Source organism: Crocodylus siamensis, chromosome 7, assembly GCF_052110815.1.
Source record: "Crocodylus siamensis isolate JL-2025a chromosome 7, ASM5211081v1, whole genome shotgun sequence".
Lineage (NCBI taxonomy): Eukaryota > Metazoa > Chordata > Crocodylia > Crocodylidae > Crocodylus > Crocodylus siamensis.
This window is the reverse complement of record NC_143401.1, coordinates 24,839,380-24,859,911: the sequence shown is the minus strand read 5'-3', so window position 1 is coordinate 24,859,911 and position 20,532 is coordinate 24,839,380. Positions and strand designations below refer to the sequence as shown.

The 20,532-nt window shown below is 43.9% G+C and overlaps 1 protein-coding gene across 8 annotated transcripts in view; it reads left to right on the top strand.

The window, feature by feature from the left end:
* USP54 (ubiquitin specific peptidase 54) overlaps window positions 1-20,532 on the top strand; it is a 208,976-nt gene that overhangs the window by 174,535 nt on the left and 13,909 nt on the right. For 7 of the 8 annotated variants that reach the window (XM_090057217.1, XM_090057221.1, XM_090057215.1 and 4 more), the window contains 6 exons: window positions 6,775-6,906; window positions 7,115-7,495; window positions 8,828-9,059; window positions 10,377-10,516; window positions 16,181-16,354; window positions 19,300-19,419. In XM_090057217.1, the coding sequence (XP_089913343.1) occupies window positions 6,775-6,906; window positions 7,115-7,495; window positions 8,828-9,059; window positions 10,377-10,516; window positions 16,181-16,354; window positions 19,300-19,419 (1,179 nt within the window). The remainder of the gene's footprint in view (window positions 1-6,774; window positions 6,907-7,114; window positions 7,496-8,827; window positions 9,060-10,376; window positions 10,517-16,180; window positions 16,355-19,299; window positions 19,420-20,532) is intronic. The other variant, XM_090057222.1, reaches the window with a different exon arrangement.

The window sequence follows — 20,532 nt, the reverse complement described above, 5'->3', positions numbered from 1 at the left end:
TCATAGATTTCATAGACATTAGGGCTGGAAGGGACCTCGGGAGATCATCGAGTCCAGGCCCCTGCCCAAAGGGCAGGAAGTCAGCTGGGGTCATAGGATCCCAGCAAGATAAGCATCCAATTTACTCTTGAAGGTGTTCAATGTAGGTGCTTGAACCACCTCCAATGGCAGACTGTTCCAGACCTTGGGGGCTCGGACAGTAAAGAAATTCTTCCTTATGTCCAGCCTGAAACGGTCTTGCAGGAGTTTGTGACCGTTCGACCTCGTCATCCCTTGGGGCGCTCTGGTGAACAGATGTTCCCCCAGATCCTGGTGGTCACCCCTGATAAACTTATAGGTGGCCATCAGATCACCCCTGAGCCTGCGCTTTTCCAGGCTAAAGAGTCCCGTGGCTCTTTAGGGAGTTTTGGTGAGCTGTTGGAGGGACAGGGAGAATACTGACCCGGCCTGTGACAGCTCACCAAAACTCCTTAAGTGGCCCTTCTGCCCAGATAAGTGCCCATCCCTGATCTGTGCAAAATGCAGTTTTGAAATGGATGGGCAATTTGCATTTTGCAGATTCTGAATTGAAATAACTATCCTCATCTTTGAGGTGAGTTCTCACCTCCAGTACTTAGTTCCATTTAAAATACATAGCAGTGGCCCTGAACATCATGTGCCTCCTGAGGCTGGGGAGGCATGGTGACTGCCCGCAGGTGGCAGTGTTGGTGGTGGGGGTGTAGTGGCGGTGAGCAGGGAGCTTCCACAGGCAGCCATGTCAGGGCATGGGCTGGCAAGTGCCACTGGAGGTGTCAGCGGTGTCAGCGTCGGGGTGGGGGTGGTGAGTGGCGACTGCTCGCAGGTGCCTATGGCAGTATCCAGAGCAGCTAATTTTAGGGGGGGGTGCACCGCCAATTTCAGGGGGTACACATGCACCAGTGTGCACCCCCTACTCGTTACTGATGGCAGTGGTACTTCCATTCACTGGGAAGAGCATAGGATGGTTGTCTGCCTGCACTGTATAGGCAAGTTGATAGGAACTTTGAGAAGGTGGAGCAGCTGTACAGTTGAGCAGTTTCAGAAAGGTTTGGCTGGAGAATTTGTAGTGGAGAGGAGATTAATTAGATGTTTGAAGATTTAGATCCATCTTCTTACCTAGGACCTAGCCAGCTGGTTCCTGACTACAGCACAGGCCTTTAAAATTTTCTGATAAAGAACTACTTCTGTTAGTATGGGAACTTTCCATATATCAAGTGTGTGATTTGATAACAAGTATTATTAAAAAGTAGAAAGTATGTGCTTCTTGTAACAAAGCTATCTGTAATCAGCACATTTCTTTGATATTATTTTATTTGGCAGGTTCTTGCCCTTCTGTTTGGAGTAATGTCTATGTATCCTTATATGGTCCCATGTATATATATATATAAAAACTATCCTATGAAAAGTCATGTTGTAGATGCAGTTGGAAGCAGAATTGAAGCAAATATTTCTCACAAAGAGCTGGAGAGGTGATTTTTTTTTTTTAAAGATATTCTTTAGCACTCCTGCTCCCCCTATCATTGGTTCAAGCATTCAGTAACTATGTTGAATGCTTTGGCTCTGGGCAGTTTTTTTCAGTTTGAAAATATATATTGTTATATGTGATATGTAGCAATTAGAATTTCAAGTATTCCTGGCAGGTGCTTTGGGCTGGGGAGTTCTGTGAGCCCAGAGGCTGATCTAGTCTTCTGCCACTCTGGGAATCCACTGCAAGTGAGATGAATGTCCATATTCTAAATGCTCTACTGATATTCCAGAGATTGCACTGGCGACCTGTCTCAGCTTTTAATTCCCTTCTCTTTTACCCCATTCTGGGCTTTGTGATTACAAAGACACTTACAATGAATATCATTGTTTTGCTGTGAAGCTATATAATCCCTTGAGCATGAGGTACCATGTAAGTAAAATACCCAGCAGGAATTATATTTTCCATGTGTTTGTTTAAGTGCAGCACATCAGCAAAAAGAAATCTCAGAGTCATAGTTGACTCGAAGATGAATATGAGTTGACAATGTGATGAAATGACCAATAGAGCTAACCGCACTCTATCATGCATTAATAGGTACATGAACAGGTCTTGGGAAGTGATACCTCCCCTGTATGCAGTACTGGTAAGGCACTGCATTCAGTTTTGGGTGCCACACTTCAAGAAGGATGCAGGTAGCCTTGAGAGGGTCCAGAGGAGGGCCACTCATATGATTAGAGGCCTGTAGGGTAGGTCATATGAGGAGAGGTTGAGGGATGGTTCATATGAAGAGAAGGCTAAGAGGGCATTTGGTGGCCATCTACAAATTTGTTTGTGGGGAGGGGTAGTGGTGCAAGGAATAGGAGATACTCTGTTTACCAAGGCGTCTCTTGGAATAGCTAGAAACAACGGCCACAAACTGGCAGAGAGCAGGTTTAGACTAGAAATTAGGAAGAACTTCTTTACGGTAATGGTTTCCAGAATCTGGAATGGGCTTCCAAGTGAGATGGTGCTCTCCCCTACCTAGGTTGAAGGTTTTTAAGAAGAGACTGGACAAACACCTGATGGTGTCATCTGACTCCAGCACTCTTTCCTGCCCAGGGCAGGGGGTTGGATTCGATGATCCGCTGAGGTCCCTTCCAACCCTGAAAATCTGTGAAATCTATTAAAAGAAATCCTATCTTGTTAATTTAGTGAATTCAGAAAAGTGCTAGATGGGTGGCTCTGAAGACTGAAATTCTCTGTCTATTGTAACAGGGAGCCAGAGGCTCCTATTACTTGAAGGTATAGACAGCAGCAGGGCTATCCCCTGGTGGGGAGAGGAGACTGCGTGATATGAACTGGGTGCAGGGGAATAGGCTGCATGTGCCTAATGTAGGGTCAGCTGCCCAGCAATAGTATAATAGGGCACTAGGGACACTGGTAAGGCAGCAAGGGTGTGGCAACAATAAACTGCCCTGAAGGCAGCCTGGTCATCAGCAGGGATCTGGGTTTTCCACAGTGGCAGATTTACCATGAAACAAACTGTGTGGTGGCATGGGGCCTCCAACGACAGGGGGCCCCAATATGCAGGACAAATCTGATAGATGACTGAGTTTAATAAGCGTTGCGAGTCGCAAAGCGGTTCAGTCTTTCTGCATTCTGTGAACTGTGCTCTAAACACAGTTACTTGAAGTAGACTAGCAAAGAATTTGCTTTGCCATTTTTTCACTGTCTCAAATGTTCTTTTTCTTGGCTGGGTCCTGAGGGGGGCCCTGAAAATGAAGGTGCACACAGGGCCCCACTAACTCTAAATCCACCACTGGTTTTCTGTTTCCTGAAGAAAAATGGAGAAAACCACAGATTTTCTGTTCTTATCAGAGAAAACGTAGATTTTCTCTTTTAGCAGAGAAACCCATGGATTTCCTGCTTTTGCAAAGAGCTCTTGCAAGCTGCCAGAGTTCCAGCCTGCAAGAGCTGATTGCAAAATGGGCAGGAAAGCCCCAGCTCTGCCTGGTGGGGCTGTGCAAAACACCATCGTTTCATTTTGATGTCCATTTCGCCATTTTGAAGGAACAATGTTTTGTTGTTTCATTTTGTTTCGAAGCACTTTCCCTTTTCGTTTTGTCAAACTGTTTTGACTCATTTCAATCTTTTGCCCATAGGCCTAAAACACTGTCATTTGTTGCCTAATTTGGATGCAAATTGCAGAGATAGTTGACCCTTCTGGGGGCATGAAACCTCCCAGGTTTCAAGGAGATAGGTGCAGAGGTTTCTTGGAAACTGCACCTCAAAGTCTTGAAAGCAAAATTTGCCAGCAGCAGCAGCTTCCTGTCATCGGGGCACAGATTCAGGGGATCACACCCCCAGGAGGGCTGCGGGGCTGTGCTATGGGGCTGGTGCAGCTGACTGGAATTCAGCCAGGTAGCGAGAGGCAGGCAGAGCCGGCACTGCGCTCCAATCCACTCCGCCAACCCCACGGAGCGCAACCCAGCAGTAGGAGGTGGGGAGAGCCAGGGCTGTACTCCCCGCCGGACTGAGGTATACGGAGCTGCGGAGCCACTTGGAGTGCAGCCCTGGCTCTCCTCCGCCTCCCACCACTGGGCTGCTTCAAAACTTGTAACGTTTTGAAACTTTTGAAACGTTTCGAGTGCCCTCATTTTGTTTCAAAACTGTTTCACTGCTTTTTGTTTTGTTTTGATTTCGCTTTTCAAGCTTGAAACATGTTGAAACAGCTTTGAAATGAAACACTTGGCAAAATTTTGCACAGCCCTACTGCCTGGAGGGGAAGAAGAAGGGGGAGGGAGAGGGGGAAGGGTGGGCCTGAGGCTTTTAGTCAGTCCAAGGCTTAGGTCAGTCTCACTTTCCTCCCAGAGATTGTGAAGTGGGCTGGTAAGTGGGGCTTGCTGGGGGCTGAAGGAGTAGGGAGGCATTGGGATCCAGGCTTCTGGCTGGAGTGCCTGGCTTGGGGGCACATGAAACCGGAGCAGCGTTAGCAGCCCTTAAGGGAAGCTGCATGTGAAGGCATTGGCCCTGTTATATCAAGAATCTTTTATAAGACTAAAGGAGTATAGTAGAACAGGCTATCCTGTTAGTGACTGAGTAGACCACTCAAGAAGAGAGAGGGTAGTCAGCATTAACCGTGAAGGGCAGGAGGTAGCAGTATTTGTTAGGTTGGAATGAGTCATAAAGTCACTATCTGTAATGAATCCAGACTTTTACTGTTCTGTAGAATTATAAATTTCTGTTCCCAGACTAGTTTCTGGAGATGTTTGGTAAATTCCCTTCAAGCTCAAGGATTGTGAGGTCAGAGAGAGGACAGGTTATGAAAAATATGCTTCTACTGGTTTTTATTCATCTCTGTCCTTTATTTTTTTTTCTGTGAGAGTTTTCTGTTGTGTAGTTCTCATCTGGTTTCACCCACATAGTTTCCAGGGGAGCATTGGGTACACTGGATGAGATATACCACATTTGGTGATTTACATGTGTAGGATCTGTAGATTATGATGTTTTTTTGGGAGGGCTGTTGTTTGCTGTAGTACTGGAGAAATGCTGACAGGTTTTGCATTTATTCCTGAAGTAAGATTCAGTCCCATTTGGAGTTTTGATCAGAGGGGGTAGGTTGATTGATGGATGGGAAGGCAAGAGTATTAATCTTCTGATCTATGTCAGTTAAGTTGATCTTTTAAAATATTTTCACCTTATATAAGAGCCCCAGATCTAGCACTAGTGGTGTCTGTCTGTCTGTCTGTCTCTTTCTCTGCATCTGTGTGTGTGTGTGTCTGTCTCTCTGTGTCTCTCTCTGTCTATTAGATTATTAAACCACTGGAAAAGCCCTAACTTGCTATTGCTATCAGAATGGAAAAAAACAGAGTTAAAATACTAACTAAAGAAATCGTGCTCTCTGAGTGCAACAGTAGCTACTTTTATCACCATGGGAACCACTTCAAGATATTGTATATCTTTATAGACTGAAAGAATAGTGCTATATGCCTGCTGTCATCCAAAGCTCATGCTGTGAAAGAGCAAGCTTCCCTGAAAACCACTTTCTGGCATGTCACCTAAACCCTATTCACTTACCACTCCCTCCTTATCTGCTCTCCTAACACCTTTATTATTCTGTTCTTGTTTTCTTTGCTTTCATATGTACTGCCTCTCTTTAAAGAGGACCTACTACAGAATCACAGTCTTACATTGCTTTGCAGACTGGCTGAAACATGAGACATTTTCAGGTTGCTAATTTTTTTAAAAAGTTGATTCCCCACACTTCTTTGTACATTGTATCATCTTAAGTTGTTGGTGTAGCGTCTGTGCCCAAAAAACAGACTCTTCTTTTAATATTTTTAATTTTGGTTTTTATTTTAAAAGATTAGCTTGTCTTTGTTAATTCTAATTTGAGTTCTGTGATAAGGGCTCCCTGGAGGGAGGAAATGGTTTGGAACTATCACTTTCTTTTATAGATCCTCTTATCAGTTGTCCAATTTTTATTCACTAGCCATCTAAGTCAGATTGAAGTTGGTGACATAAAGGCTGCTAAGCCTTTGTATTTCATTCCTAAATTTCTTGCTTGTTCTCCACTTCCGCTGGGAGCAATCACGAGTCTGGATTGCCTTCTCATTTGGACTACTCATGTGAATAAAGCCACTCATATGGTTTGCCTTGCAGGCTTGAGGCTACAAGAGTGACAATCACAAAACTTGGGTTCTCACGCTTGTAACAGTTTTGTGAATCTCATCCTAAATTATTTTACATCTAATAATAATAATAATAATAATAATAATGTGATATTAGGCTTGTTGTCAGTTCTGAGTCTAAGACTCTTTTTAAAATGAAAAAATGCTTACACAGGAAACTTTTGCTAAACTGAGAGCAAAGCCTTTCTTACTCAACTGATGCAAAGAGAAAGAGTTGCTATAGTAGGCAAAAAAGAATTTGAGAAGAGTGTAAAATCAAGCTAGCTGTGTTAGTGTAATAGCTGCATATGGCCAAGAGAGAAAGGGCTGCTGCAAGAGGATTAGAATTGCAAGATAATGGTGTCCCTGGAGGATTATGAGATTGCCTGTTGTCCTCATGAATGATCAGTCTCATTAACCACAGTCCCTGGAGTCGCCTTGTTGATCTCTTACTACTTTAAAAAAATCCCTTTAGATACAAATTATTTAAAGTAAATGCCTTTGCTTACCAGAAACTGCCACTTAGCATTGGAGTGCCTCGGCAGCTCACAGGGAGCAAGAGGCCTACCTATTCTTACTATGTCAAAGAGCCAGTCCAAATGCTTTTGCCATCTAAACTGTGGTCTTTTATTCTTTCAGGACACCTGACTGACAGTGAATGTAATCAGAAGCATATTTCCAAAAAGGGCTCACTGACGGACCGCAAGAGGAGTTCTAGCCGGTCTCGGCGAAAAGGGGATGAAGCACAGTCTTCAGGGTATCACAGTGAAGGCAAGGGTTTTAGTTCCTTTTTCAGTTCCTCTTTGTATCAGTTTTTCTGATCCTCCATGTGTATGTGTATGTGTCTCATTGCTGCATGTCTTCCTGTCTCTGTGTTTTTGCGCGTCTTTGTCTTTGCTTTTCCCCTTCTGTATGATTTCATCTTGTTTAAAATGAAGTTATTTTTGTTCTTCTTATTGCCTTTTTCTGTAATCTTTAGGGGAAACATTGAAGGAGAAACAAGCCCCCAGAACTGCCCCCAAACCATCCAGCAGCACCAGCAAGCTGAGGGAGTTTAAAGAGACAGTCAGCAATATGATCCACAGTAGACCAGCTCAGACCGCACAAAGCAACCAGAGCACTCCTCGTGGAAGGAGTGTCAGTGATCAGGCCGAGATGCGGTCCTCCAAAAATCTGCCTGCACATTCTCAAAACTGGGAAATAGAGAGTTCCAGCAGAGAGTCCAAATCCAGTTCATCTTGCAAGTATCGGCCAATGTGGAGACCTAAAAGGGAGTCTCTGAACATAGACAGCATCTTCAGTAAAGACAAGAGGAAATATTGTGGCTACACACAACTCAGCCCCTTTTCTGAAGATGCAGGTAAGAGAGGAGTGGGGAGATATATTAATTGTGATGTATTGGGAATTTAGGTCAGGTACAGAATTTATCATAACCATTGGTATACTGGTAACTTAAAGTAGTAACACCAGATGTCACTTAACACATACTTCATCCCGTTGTTGTTGGTTACTCTAGGATGTTGAGGAGTGTCCTTGATGTGTAGAGGTGTGTGTATATATGTATGTGTGCGTGAGCATACACTATGCAGTGTCTGTATTGCTTTTTGTGTTTCAATATGGTACTCTTTTATATTCCATGCATGTATAACTGAGGAGTGAAGCACTGTTATACACTCTGCTTAGCCTAGCTGAGACAGCATAGGCAATTGGGAATCTATTACACAAGACAACCATCTTTATTGGTCATGAATGTGATCTCCAGGGCTGGTCTGCTACCTCTTATCAGTGTATGTGTTTCATAGTCTATCTCCCTTCCTTCTGCTAATTGCAACATGTATGTTATGATATCTAAGTCTAAAGAAGGAAAGAATATTCCCTACTAGTCTTCCTGCTCTGAGTCTCTCAGGGTAACACAGACCTAGTAACAGCTCACAGTTTACCTGGGCCCACTTCTCACTGCAGCACAGTGCAGCCTACAGATGAAGGGTGAAGCCCTGTCTTATAGGACTTTAAACAGTGAAGTTCCTGGTGGAAAATGGAGTTCCTGAAATTCACAAATACTTTCCTAGCTTTCAGATGGAACAAAAAGCAATGCAGCTGTATCATCTTGTTCCCTGTGCAATTGAAAGAGAAGATTCTTCTGACTCCTGCAGAGGGTCTTGAGGACAGACATCTATCTGTCCCTTCTCTGAGCCCATTGGCTGCTGGAGCTGCACTTTCATGGTTGTGGGTGGGTGGATTAACAAGTGAAAGAGGGGGAAGGGCAGGGGTGAGCTTTAAGATTAGTGGTTTGCACTTGGAAGGCTGTACTTAGGGAATCTAGTAGGAGTTTAAACAGGGGTGGGGAAGATATGGCCCACTGGCAGAATCCGACCCACCAAGGGATTTTGTCCAGCCGGTGGCAGGTCCCTCAGTCCCACCTAGCCCAGATGTAGGAGGCAGCCCAGGCCATGGTGCACGCAGCTGGTTCCATCACCCGTGCAGTGTGGCTGGGGCAGCACAGTGGCCAGACTGTAGTCATGAATGTGATCTCCAGGGCTGGTCTGGAGATCCTTGATTTGGATTGTTAATCCCTGAATTTAGAGACATCACATTTGTTTCAACCATTGTCAGGAAGCCAAAATATTAGTAAGTTAGCTTGGTGGAATTAAATTTGACTTTCCTGCCAATCCATGTTTCTTCCTTTTGACAGGTAAAGAATTTACAGAAGATGAGCTGAAAGAACCAGCTCCTCCAGAAATGAAGCCAACTCAACCGTACATTAGGTGCAAGTATGGGGGTTTAAGTCGGGGCACCCAGCACGTAATAGATCAGCATCCTCGTCTGATTCAGAGGATGGAATCTGGCTATGAAAGCAGTGAGCGCAACAGCAACAGCCCAGTCAGTTTGGACATGCCCTTATCAGAGAGCTCTAGCACCCACAGGTAGACGGTAATAAAATGTATTGTTAGATTTTTGTTTCTCTTACAAGCCTGCATACTGGGACATCTGAGGACTAAACTGTAGTTCTACAGCAAGTGTAGTTCTATGGCTACAGTTCTTGTAGAATCTAATGTGGGTAGACATGGGAAAGAATAAGAACCGGAATAAGTTGTACCATGTACAGTTGTTGGGTCTGTAACGTATGTGGTTTACAATCAGTGAAAGGAGAGGTTTCAGCAGTGTAGAGAATGGAGGATAAAATGATGCATGTAAGGACAGAAGCCCTTTCTTTTAGCTACTGATAATAACTCAAGGTGCTGGCATCAGGTAGATTCTTTTGTTTGGGAACTGCCCCATTCTTTCCTTCTGAAGAAGTCATCTTCCCTGTTGTTTGTGTCTTGGATCATTTTCTTATGGTAAGAATTTTTGTATCAAGTCTCTAATTTTGGAGTACTTGTAAGACTCAGTGCCTCATGACCGTTTCTGCTTATAGACTTCATTGAGGGGTTTGGAACACAATGTACATAAATTAGTGCACAGCAGTATCCTTCTCAACCAGTAAGAGTCATAAAGAAGAAAGCATGCTCAGGGATTTGCAGAAAAGGTTGCATCATAGCGTTTAAAAATCTGTTGAAAAGTTAACTAAGAGAGTGGCTTTGGTATGCTCAGGCTTGCTGAAGGTAACTGGTCACATTCAGTGTAAACATTATCTCCAGCTTCATAATTTCAAAGGAATGAAAATTTGTGCTGTGTTACATGTAGAAAAATGGTAATGTGACACACCTACGATTGGTGTTCCCTGTGAGCCATGTTCTGCAAGGAGCCACATATACTATCCATTCTTTCTGAGAGCTATTTTTGCAGTTTTGTATGAATGAGTGTACCTAGGACTAAAACCAAAAAGAACTGGAGTCTGAAGGCTCTGATTCACTTTTTATGATCTCTCTCAACAATCAAGGTTAAAGGTGCCATAATTTGTGCTGATGGTAAGGGAAATTATTTTTACACTTATGGATTCACAAACAAAGCTCGGATTCCACTGTCAATACAACAACAAAATCCTAAGAAGTTATCATTTGTAGAGGAAAATGGACTCTTTCCACCCTACCCCAAGATTTTCCCATGATATCTCTTTAAAATACTTTCAGGCTTAAGACTCTGAAAGTAAGTTGACAATTAAATGTTATTTTAAGATTGTGCAAATACATGTGTTGTAGGGTGGTGGTAGTGATCATTAATCCCCCACTCAGCTTTTTATGCCTTTCTACCTGTTTAAAAGGTGGGCCATGTGTTGACCTGTGTTTATTTTATTTTTGGAGGGAACCTTATATGAAGCGAGTTGGTGGACTGGTACCTGCCTGGCGTAACATCCCAAAATCTCACAGCAGCAGCATCTTGGAAGTGGAGTCTTCTTCATCAACCAGTGGTTGGACAAACAGCATTCAGTTCATTGGGAATGGTAAAATACCCTTTTTAAATCCAGAGTTCCTCAGGATGTTGCAATATAAACTGTTCAATTGAACCAGGTGCAAGGAAGCTAAAAGAAGACTAAGGAATCTGATAGGGCTGAAGTGTCAAAGATATCACCTATGTAGCTGTTTCATGTGGCTTGCAAGGTTCCTAGAGGGGCCAGAAATTTGGGGGCAGGGTGTGGGGTTGGGGCCCATCACTGAATTCCTAGTTACTAATCACATTGTGGACATGTGTTTGGAGGGGTAGGGGAAGCAACAGCTGTGTTAACCCCTATGCTGCTGCTACTCGCCTCGCCACCACTACCATGGTCTACATTTAGCCTAGGAACCAGGTGAGTTTACCATCAATGTGTAGAGCTTTGACTTATTACTGATAAAAATGAAATGCAGTTGGTTGTCTTGTTGGAAAACTCTGGCACATAGTTTTCTCCCCCTTTCATCTCACTGCATAAGCAGAGGAAAAGACTATCTTAGTAGAGATTCCTTTTATTTGCTAAAGCTAAAGGCAGCTATACATGTATCAAATGTCTGCTCTGACATGTGCTAATTAGCACTCACTGGAACAGACTCGGTTAATTAAGCATGCTACTTAACACTCCTCCTTAGCATACTTGAGCAGCCTCCACATTATGTGTATTCAGTGTCCCTGCACTTCAAAATGGTGGTGGGGTACTTTAACTAAAGCTCATCAAACTAGTTCTAGTTAAAGCACCTCTGCCACCATTTTCAAGTGCAAGATGCTGAATATATGTGATGCTGCAGGTGGTTTAATTAGAGTGACCCTCAGAGCCACTGTAGTTAAAACACCCCTCCTTTCACCGTGTAAGACTTTACCTAAATTTGCAACGAATTGGTTGAAAAATACAAGCATAGTAAAAGGTCTCAGTTTTTCAGGGTAGGAGAGGGTTACTTAAAGTGACTCCCTTCTTCTGCCATGGATTGTTTGTTGGGTCAGTGGAGCCAGGAATGAGGCTATGCTGCAGGGGATCTGGAAGAAATACTGCAGTTTTTCTTCTACGGGCATTGATGTAGAGGACACAATTAGAAACCAAATTTCTTGAAGAAGGGAAAGGAAGCAGCTTAGCACACTCTTGCTTAATTTATATTGAAGTGTACAAGTTGCTCCCTGATTGCCAATACGCAAGATACATTGCAGAAACAGCTGCCTTTTGGAATCAAAGATGCTGAGAGACAGGAAAATCATCCTCTTCTCAAACAGGCTAAAAAGTCATTTTCTGGCAAGATTGTAAAAGTCTCATTTTGTGGTTCATTTTCACTTATTTATTCGGTTCAAAAGATTCCATTTTAAGTAAATTCTTAGTGGACAGTTTTCCCCTATTTAGTCTAAGCTCCGTTGCCATCTAGAAAAGTAAACCTAATGCTGTTTGTGAAAGCTCTGAACTATGCAACTTATGTCAGTGCTCAGCTCTGGGATTCCTAATGGTGGCATAAGAAAACAAGCATCAGCATTTATCAGTAGAGTCTGAACATGCTGGTACTGAGGTTATACCCCAGTGCACCCACCTGGTTTGGTATAGGCACTCTCTAGTGGCCTTAGAGCGCATGCCCAGTTCAGACTGCAGGGCGTGTCCCTGGGACTTGGGTGTTGGGCTGCATTCACCCCCAAGGGAGGCCCCAATGCTTTCCTGCCATGACTTAGTCTTCCTTTCAGTAGTGGGACTCTCCCTCACGGAATCCCACTGACTGGACGCTGCCCTTTGCGGGCGTTCTTGGGGCTCCACCTCCCCTACACGCTAGCCATACGCCAGCCCTCAGGGTGACTAGGTGGTGGATCGCCGGCCTGTCTCTTTCATATTCCCTCTTGCTCTTGTCCCCTCTTGCCCGTCCCTTGGTGTCTGTCTTGGGACCGGTCCTGTTTCAACGTCTGCTCCAACCTTATCTTTGAGACATCACGTTCCACAGAGCTGCCTCCGCTCCTCTTCTTGACCCTGAGGATTGACTGGGGATACCTTCCCTGGTTCGGGCTCTGGTGTCCTTCAAAATGATAACAGAAAACAGCAAAACAGAAAAAAAAAAAAGAGAAAAGGAAAGGAACAGTAGGGGTTCGGGCCTCAGCCCACCCCACTCATGGATCTGGAGTCTGTGGTCGTCAGGATCCCTCAACATCATCCTCCTTGGCCCAGCTGTCCTGATTTGCCAGGTGTGTAGCCCTTTAGGGGAGCCGGGACCTTTCCTGAGGGTCCCCTGTGGACCTGGTGATCCTGTCAAGTGGCCTGGGGAGCAGCCTCACCTCCTGTCTCTGGCTTAGCTGCTGCCCACTCTGTTTCCCCGCTGCTGGCTTTTAAATCAGTTGGGTGGTGGTTTCCAATGATGTCATCCACTGTCGCTGCTCCCAGCCGCAAATAAAAGTGGCTGATGAACTGCGCCAGTAACTCTTCTTGGCACGGTTTTTCCTATGGAAGGTAAGCAAACCCCCTCCTTAGGACTTTTTGTTTCTTCTTTCCGGCAGCTCACCCCAGCCTCGGGTCCCACCATGGGAGGGTGTTCCAGGACCTCCATTTGTGTCCCCCTGGGACACCCAGCTAAGGTAGAAACTCAAAACAGAAGAGTGGGCCAGAGTATACTTCCCAACACTTCTTGATTATGCACAAGAACTTGTCAGGTGTAAATTCAGATTGACCCGGTTCCAGTTTCCAAAAGTATAATTTAGCAGAAGTACGAATGGTGTTTTCTAGGTGTCTGACAAGTTACCCCATCCTTTTTAACCAGTTTCTAAGAATAGCTTCTTGATTGTTTTTTTTTTAATTTTACTTTCTTTCTAAGAAACTTTTGTACTTGTTTAACTCTACAGCTTACAGACCAAAATGCTTAATGGTACAGTTTTCTGGTATGGATCCAGTTATATCTGTAAAAAAGAGGGTCTCTATTAATATAACTTACATCTTTGTGGTACTTTTACTTATTTTGGTATAAAACCATATCTGCCTAGAATAATGGAGGGTAACACATTTTGTGGATATCAGGCCTGAAATGTTTAAGGGAAATTTTCCCATTGTGTTTTAATGAGAACTAGGGGTCCAATAGCCTGTTTTCAATTAGAAAATTTCACCTTGATTTCTCCCATTTATCAAATGGATGGGGCAGCAGGAAAGAGCTGGAGTCATTTTTTAATCAGTAATTAGTTTTAAAAAGCTTTGCCAACAGTCCTTTTCTTTCCAGAACTACTTATCAGGTTCCATTTTTTTTAATTCCTGTTACTTTCATAGTTAGTTTGACCATTTTTAGTAATCACAACTTTAAAGAATTTGTTAAATTAACTTGCTGGTAAATTATTCCAATTTAAGATGAATCAGATATTTGCATACATTTGATGGCTCATGACGAAACCATTTGATAGACAGCTATAGATATTGCTTTTCTATGGGCATGTCAATTGAATTTCACAATTTCAGGAAATGGACTTGTCTCGCTAATAATTTTTTTAAAATGACTTAATTGTCAGAAGTAGTGTAACAAGCTGTCCCTCTATTTCTGTGGCCTCAGCCATAAGAAATTACTAAGGAATATAAAAAAGGAAGGGGGGGAAAAGGAGAATGCATCTTTATGGTGGCATGGAGTGGAAAGAGTAAATCAAGAAAATGCTCTTATAATAATATTCTATTTACTTTACACCAGGGGTTTTTAATCTTTTTTTAACAAGTGTACTCCTTCTGTCTCAGTTTCAGCTCATGTACCCCTTTATATTTTGTTCTTGTTTTTAAGGGGCAGGGCAGGTCGAGGCCCTGTGGTGAGGGAGGGAGTGGGGCAGGGGCAAGCACTGCTAAGCTGGAATGGGGCAGGGTACGGAATGGAGCTGCAAGCAGCTCGTCCAAAGGGTGCTGGGAGGGGAGCCGCTCCCATAAGCCCCCGCAGTGAGGGAGGGAGTGGGGCTGGGGTTGGAGCAGGGTCAGTCACTGCTCAGCTGAGGCAGTATGCAGGACAGAGCTGCAAGCAGCTCATCCAGAGGGTGCAAGAGGTGGCAGCTCCCACCGCTGTACGCACCCCAGAAAGGCATGGGAGGAGTGTGCCCCCAGATCTGCACGCAGGGCAAGAGTGGGCTAGGACCAGGGCTACACTGGGTTTTTCTCAGTGGGGGCCAGGCTGGGCTGTGCTCATGGCAGGCAGTGGCAGCAGTGGGAGGGGCTACAACCACCCCAAAATTTGCCATAGCCCCCATCCAACCCAGCGCAGCCAAGCCCAACGCTCCCAGTGCTGTCCTGGCCACAGTCTGCAGTGGCCCGCGGTGCGCTGCACCCCACATGCAGATCCGGAGCATGTGCCCACCCCCATGCCCTCCTGGGGTGCATGCAGCAGTGGAGCTGCCACCCCCAGTGGCCCCAGACATGCCACTTGTGACTCTGTCCCACACTTCATCCCAGCTGGGCAGTGCCTACCCCAGCTCCAGCTCTAGCCTCACTCCCTCCCTCACTGAAGGGACCTATGGGAATGGGGCTACAAGCAGCTGAAAATTTGTTGTAGCCACCCCCACTCTCCATCCCAGCACCTCCACTGCCCACTGCAAGCACAGCATGGCCCAGTCCCTTCACTTGGAAGAGCCCAGCATTGCCTCCCAGCCTCAGCCTGCAGCAGCAGCCTGCCAACCCCACTGTGCAGATCCCAGGCACATGGCCCACATGCCCTCGGGGAGAAAGAAGTGGGGGGAGGGGAAGGCTGTGTTGCGCTCTTCCTGGTGAGGGAGTAGGGCTGCACTGCACTCGGGACAGGCAGTGGCACTGGGAGGAGGGCTGCGGTGAATTTATGGGTGCCTGCAGCCCTCCTTCCCCCCCCCGTAGTTCTGCTCCCAGCACTGCTGCTGTCCACCTCCCTGCCCCAAGCACAACCTGGCCCAGCTCCCTCCCAGGAAGAGCCCCAGCCTGCACACAGATCAGGGGGCACACACCCCCCATGCCCTTCTGGGGTGCATGTAGTGGTGGGAGCTGCCCCCCAGAGCGCAGCTCAGTCCTATACCCCGCCCTGGCAGGGCAGCCCTTTCCCCAGCCCCACTCCCTCCCACCACAACATGCTTACCAGCCAGACCTGGCTGCTCTCCACATGGCTCAGCTCTGCTCCTGGCCACTTGCATGCTGTCCTGCGGCTGCACTCACATGGAGTTCTGGGTACCCCCTACCACACTTTTAAGTACCCCTTGGGGTATGCATACTCCCAGTTGACAACAACTGCCTTGCAGCATTCCTTCCTGATTCTGCAAAACAAACCTGTAACATTTTGAAGTTGCTGGTAAGAGGCACTATTACAGAATTTGGCAGTAGAGCCTCTCTAAGATTTTAATGGAATTATAACTAGAATATTATTGCATTTGGGTTTGCACCTTGGTAAGTGATAAGAACAGAGGATGCACTCTGTGAAGTGCAACAGACAGATTAGGGGACACTTTTATAAAGTAGTCCATTTGCCCTATACTACCTTGTATGTCTTTTGAGTAGCACTTGCAGTTTCCTTAGTCCCCTGGTTCTCCTTGCTTCATGACTAAAAATGCTTTAAAAATAAAAACTAAATGTTATTTCTAGGTTGTAAAAGGAAAGCTGAACCAGGAAGGTAGAAAAGCTCAGCTACGGTTATAGAAGAAATGAAATGTGTTTTATTGACTGGCAGATAGGTCTGCTGATTTTTTTTTAAATTTTTGTTTGAAGGTGGGGAGATACCTGTGCCATCAAAAAGCGAATTGGATCAATTACAGGAGGAAGTGGCCAGGCGGGCACAGGAACAAGAATTACGCAGGAAACGGGAAAAGGAAATGGAGGCAGCAATGGGCTTTAATCCTCATCCCAGCAGGTTCATGGACCTGGATGAACTGCAGAACCAGGGTAACTCATATGAGCTGGACAAGGCTGTTGGCATGGGGGTGTGCTTTGGAATATTGTGTCAGATGTGGGGGAAGTGAGGAAGATTCTTTTTGATCCTCGGGGCACTTCAGTTTTTTTGTTTACCACTCTTTCATTTTCTGTCCTGCTACAATATCGCTAGTACCCAAAATTGTCTCCAGCACTGGCAATTGGTCTATGAAGTCTTAAAAATGTAGGGAACGAGCGGACTGAATTTGTAACACCCAAGAGACTAATTTGGGATAAAGGGAAACCCTAAATTGTTTTCTAAATTGTTAATTGTTGTCCAAATAACAAATTCTGTCCATGCAAGGCACTAAAATAAAGATTTTACTCCCCATATATTTGTGCTTCTACACTCTTGGTAATTAATAATGTAATAATTACTAATGTTGATATCTAAACTGTTGTCATAAGATCCTGGTAAACAACACATTGAAATGAGGAGTAGATTCACATTTATTTTAGAACTCTCTTTTCAGACTATCTGCTGAAGTCAAGTAGATATTGTATCAGTTACCACTGATTAATATCTTTGCAACTATAAATGATAGTGACTTTTTTTAAAAAACTGAAAACTCAGATTGTGGAATGTGAAGCTGCAGCCTCCAGAAAATATTAATCCACTGAGTTTTTGGAAACTGGTCCAGTTTGGTTTCTGGTAATGCTCCACTAAGCACATTGTAAGAAACATCTGCATTGTACCCTTTCCTTGTTTAAAAACAAACAAACAAACAAGCCACGTTATGAATTTATCCCCTCCCAGCTCCAAATTACTACATAATCCTTATGAGAGGTTTTCGTCTCTGGTTTGGGATAGATTAGGAAACCTGGATGTATTGCTTAGCCTTTCTTTTTCATTCTTTATGGTTTTTGCATTCCAAAAACATGGCACCTGTATCTTAGATGGATTGCCTGGCTGCCAAGAAGGCTTCCTGCTTATGCAAAAACTCCAGTACATTCATGACCCATTCCCCTTCAAATTAAATGGCTTTCCCGACGCAAAGAAGATTAAGTTTACAAAATTTGAATTTAGCCTCAGTTTTACAATGCTCAAAGGCTTCATGTTTTGACTGTGAAATGCTGCTGGGCTGACTTACCCATCTACCCATCTTCACCTTCAGATGAAGCAGATGCTTATTCACAAGATTTTGTGAAGCACTTGGAATGATGTATGCAAAATGTATGTCAAGGAAGCTTTTATTTTTTGTGGGGAAAAAAATATTTTTTTTAATTCTCTGCTGTCATGATATGATACAAACCAAATTAACAGTGTTTTGCTTGAATTAGTATATTGTCATGAGCACACTGTAGGCTGTCTAATAAATGGCACTAGAGTAAGCTTCTCCTTTGTCCCTCAATTGTTACCCAAAGAATTTTTGGTTATTGTTCCCCTCTTCTCAGATTCTTTCCTACATCTGTTTCAGTGCTATGAAGGCTGCGGTACCACTGGGCTTTAACATTCCATTTGTCTCTTGTAGCGCAGAGCATGTGTGTCCAGTCGGTGAATTCATTTATACACTGCTGAATCTGATTAACATTTCCCATGTACCTCAGAGTAGTTTCAGATGGAAAGAGTGTACAAGTATATGAGGAGATGACTAAATAGAAATAACTGGCATTTGACTTGTGGAGTGGAGGAGAGGGTCTCCTCCCACTTGCACATTGATTTACTTGTACTATTACTCTGTAGATGAGACCTAACTTTAGGTAATGGGTTTCTTGGCCATTCCCTGGGTTTCTCACCTCTCAAACTCTGGACAGATGATTTCTGGGAAAGGATCTGTGATCATGCAGCAGAGGTACAGGTACAACATGCTAAATGGTATTTGTACATACCATGTGCTATAATGTTCTTCTCATCACAGTAGATGGCGTGAGAATTCTTTTAGAGCATAGGAACAAACTGACTACTCACCTCCCCAAAACTGCATTTTGTTTTAAAGATAAATTACTCCATCCTTGCAGTTAACAAACTTATGAATCAGAAATAATTACTTTAAGGCTGCTTGCAGACATTAAAAAAAAAAAAAAAAGGAAAACAAAACAAAACGCGCTTTACCAAAAGAAGCAGCACAGTACTTTGACCCAGCTCTGCAGCATCTGTATAGATCAGGCACTTCAGCAGGGTTTTTTGGTACTTACATCTAAAGTAGATTCAATCAGCTGTTACGTAGAAGCCCCAAGAAAGCCTCACTAAGCACCCGCTTTATACGGACATTGGGCAAGCCAGGCCTAATTAACACTGCCTCTCCTGAGATGTGCTGGGCACGGCACAGGAGTACACCAGGTTTAAACTGAAGTGCCACTTTTTTTTAAAAATGTTTGCAAGCAGCCTAAATTGAAAAGGACTTGGTTGAAATCCATGGATGCACTCAGATGTAGGAGGCACTGTCTATGCATGAAAGTGGCACCAATTTAACATAAGTTGCAATTTTAAATACAATACATGTAATTAAACTGATACAAACCTCTCTGCAAGGCTATTATTGTGATTTAAGACTACTTTATTTTTATTTGGGTAAAATTTGAATTTCTAATGGACATAAGTCTGGCTTAAAATGAAACACTATAACTGCTGTGTTTTGTATCAGTTTAACTAAATGCATTTTAAATAACATCTCATGTGAAAACAATGTGACTTGCCCTTGTAAAGAAACCCTGAGAGTAGCTGCTGATCCACATGGTTCTCAGTATTTTTTATTTCTCTGACCAAGGTTGCTCTTCATCCTGGAGAGGTTTATAATATTGCAATAAATAGGCTTAAAAGAAGAGAAGAGTGTCTGGGAAAGATACAGCCTCTACAGGAGGTCTGCTACATAAGACTGGCTGTACATGAAGGTTTTGTGCTCTCAAATGGGAGGAGGAGGGTAGGAGGAAGATTTAAGAAAGAATGCGAATGAAATGAAGAGTGCTGCCCATTGCAGGGAGGAGTGATGGCTTTGAGAGGTCCATGCAGGAGGCAGACTCAATCTTTGAAGAGTCGCTACATCAGGAGCAGAAGGGGGATTGTGCTGCAGCTTTGGCTCTCTGTAACGAAGCTATATGTAAGTAACTCTAACCGCCTGAGCTATTGCGCTTTTGACAACTTACTAATGTTGCAGAATAGGTCTATAACATTGACTGGTCATCTGAATTCATCAGGTGGGAATATTGGGACTGGTGATTTCTAGCAGAATGCTGGGAGAAAGTACTTCCCCTTTCTAAACACTCTTATTTCTGTCTTGTTCTACTCTATCCCTCTCCTTTTTACTAGGATCCCCTTTGTGCTGCTGTCTCTAGTATGGCAGTAATGCCATTGGGAGGCTAGTGCTAACTCGCATATTTCAGCAAGCACCCACTCCTGCCTCTCTATCCCCCTAAACATTTTTTCCAATCATTAGGCTTTTCCAAAGGTGTTTAAGACCCCAGTACAGCAGTAGGAAGGGAGCATGAGAGTCTCCCTCTTCTGTTACCAAAGTGGAAGGTATGAACTATACTATACTTACTCAGCTGTTGGGAGGAAGAGGCATCAACACGTGGAAGGGGCTTAATGTGTGCTGTGAATTATAGAAATATGTGCTATTGCATTCTTTTATTTTAGTATTTTTCAATATTTTATATTTTGATTGGCTGGCTATCCCACTCCACCCTTCATTTTCCTCTGGCTGGTTAGTGAGGTTGCAAACAGAGCAGGTAGCAGCATGGATTTACAAAGGCAAAAATATGTTTGTAGAAACTGGCTTTTGAGTTACAAAATGAGAATCAGTACATAGCCCTCATGAAAGCTCTGTTAGGTTGTGTTCCAGCTGGCTATGACTTGGTGTCAAAACCTGTCCAGTTCCCATATACGTTAAGGGACCTCTTGGTATAGTGGATAAGGAAAGATGGAAGACTAAGAAAGAAATGGCAGTTGGAGAGAGCCCATGGTAAGGGGATAAGAGGTTTGGCTAAAACTTAGATTTTTTTCCAACTTCATTTTGGTTTAGTTTCAATTAACCTGTTTGGACACATGGCTAACTTGAATGTGCATTAATGGAAATGAAAGCATCCCTGTGAACTCTTTTGTGGCAGTATTTGCATGGTCCATGTTTTATGTTCCTGCTGCATCTTTTTTTTTCTTTTATTTCCCCCCAATTTTATTCTTTTTTTCTGTTTTTTGTTTCTGCTATGTTTTCTTT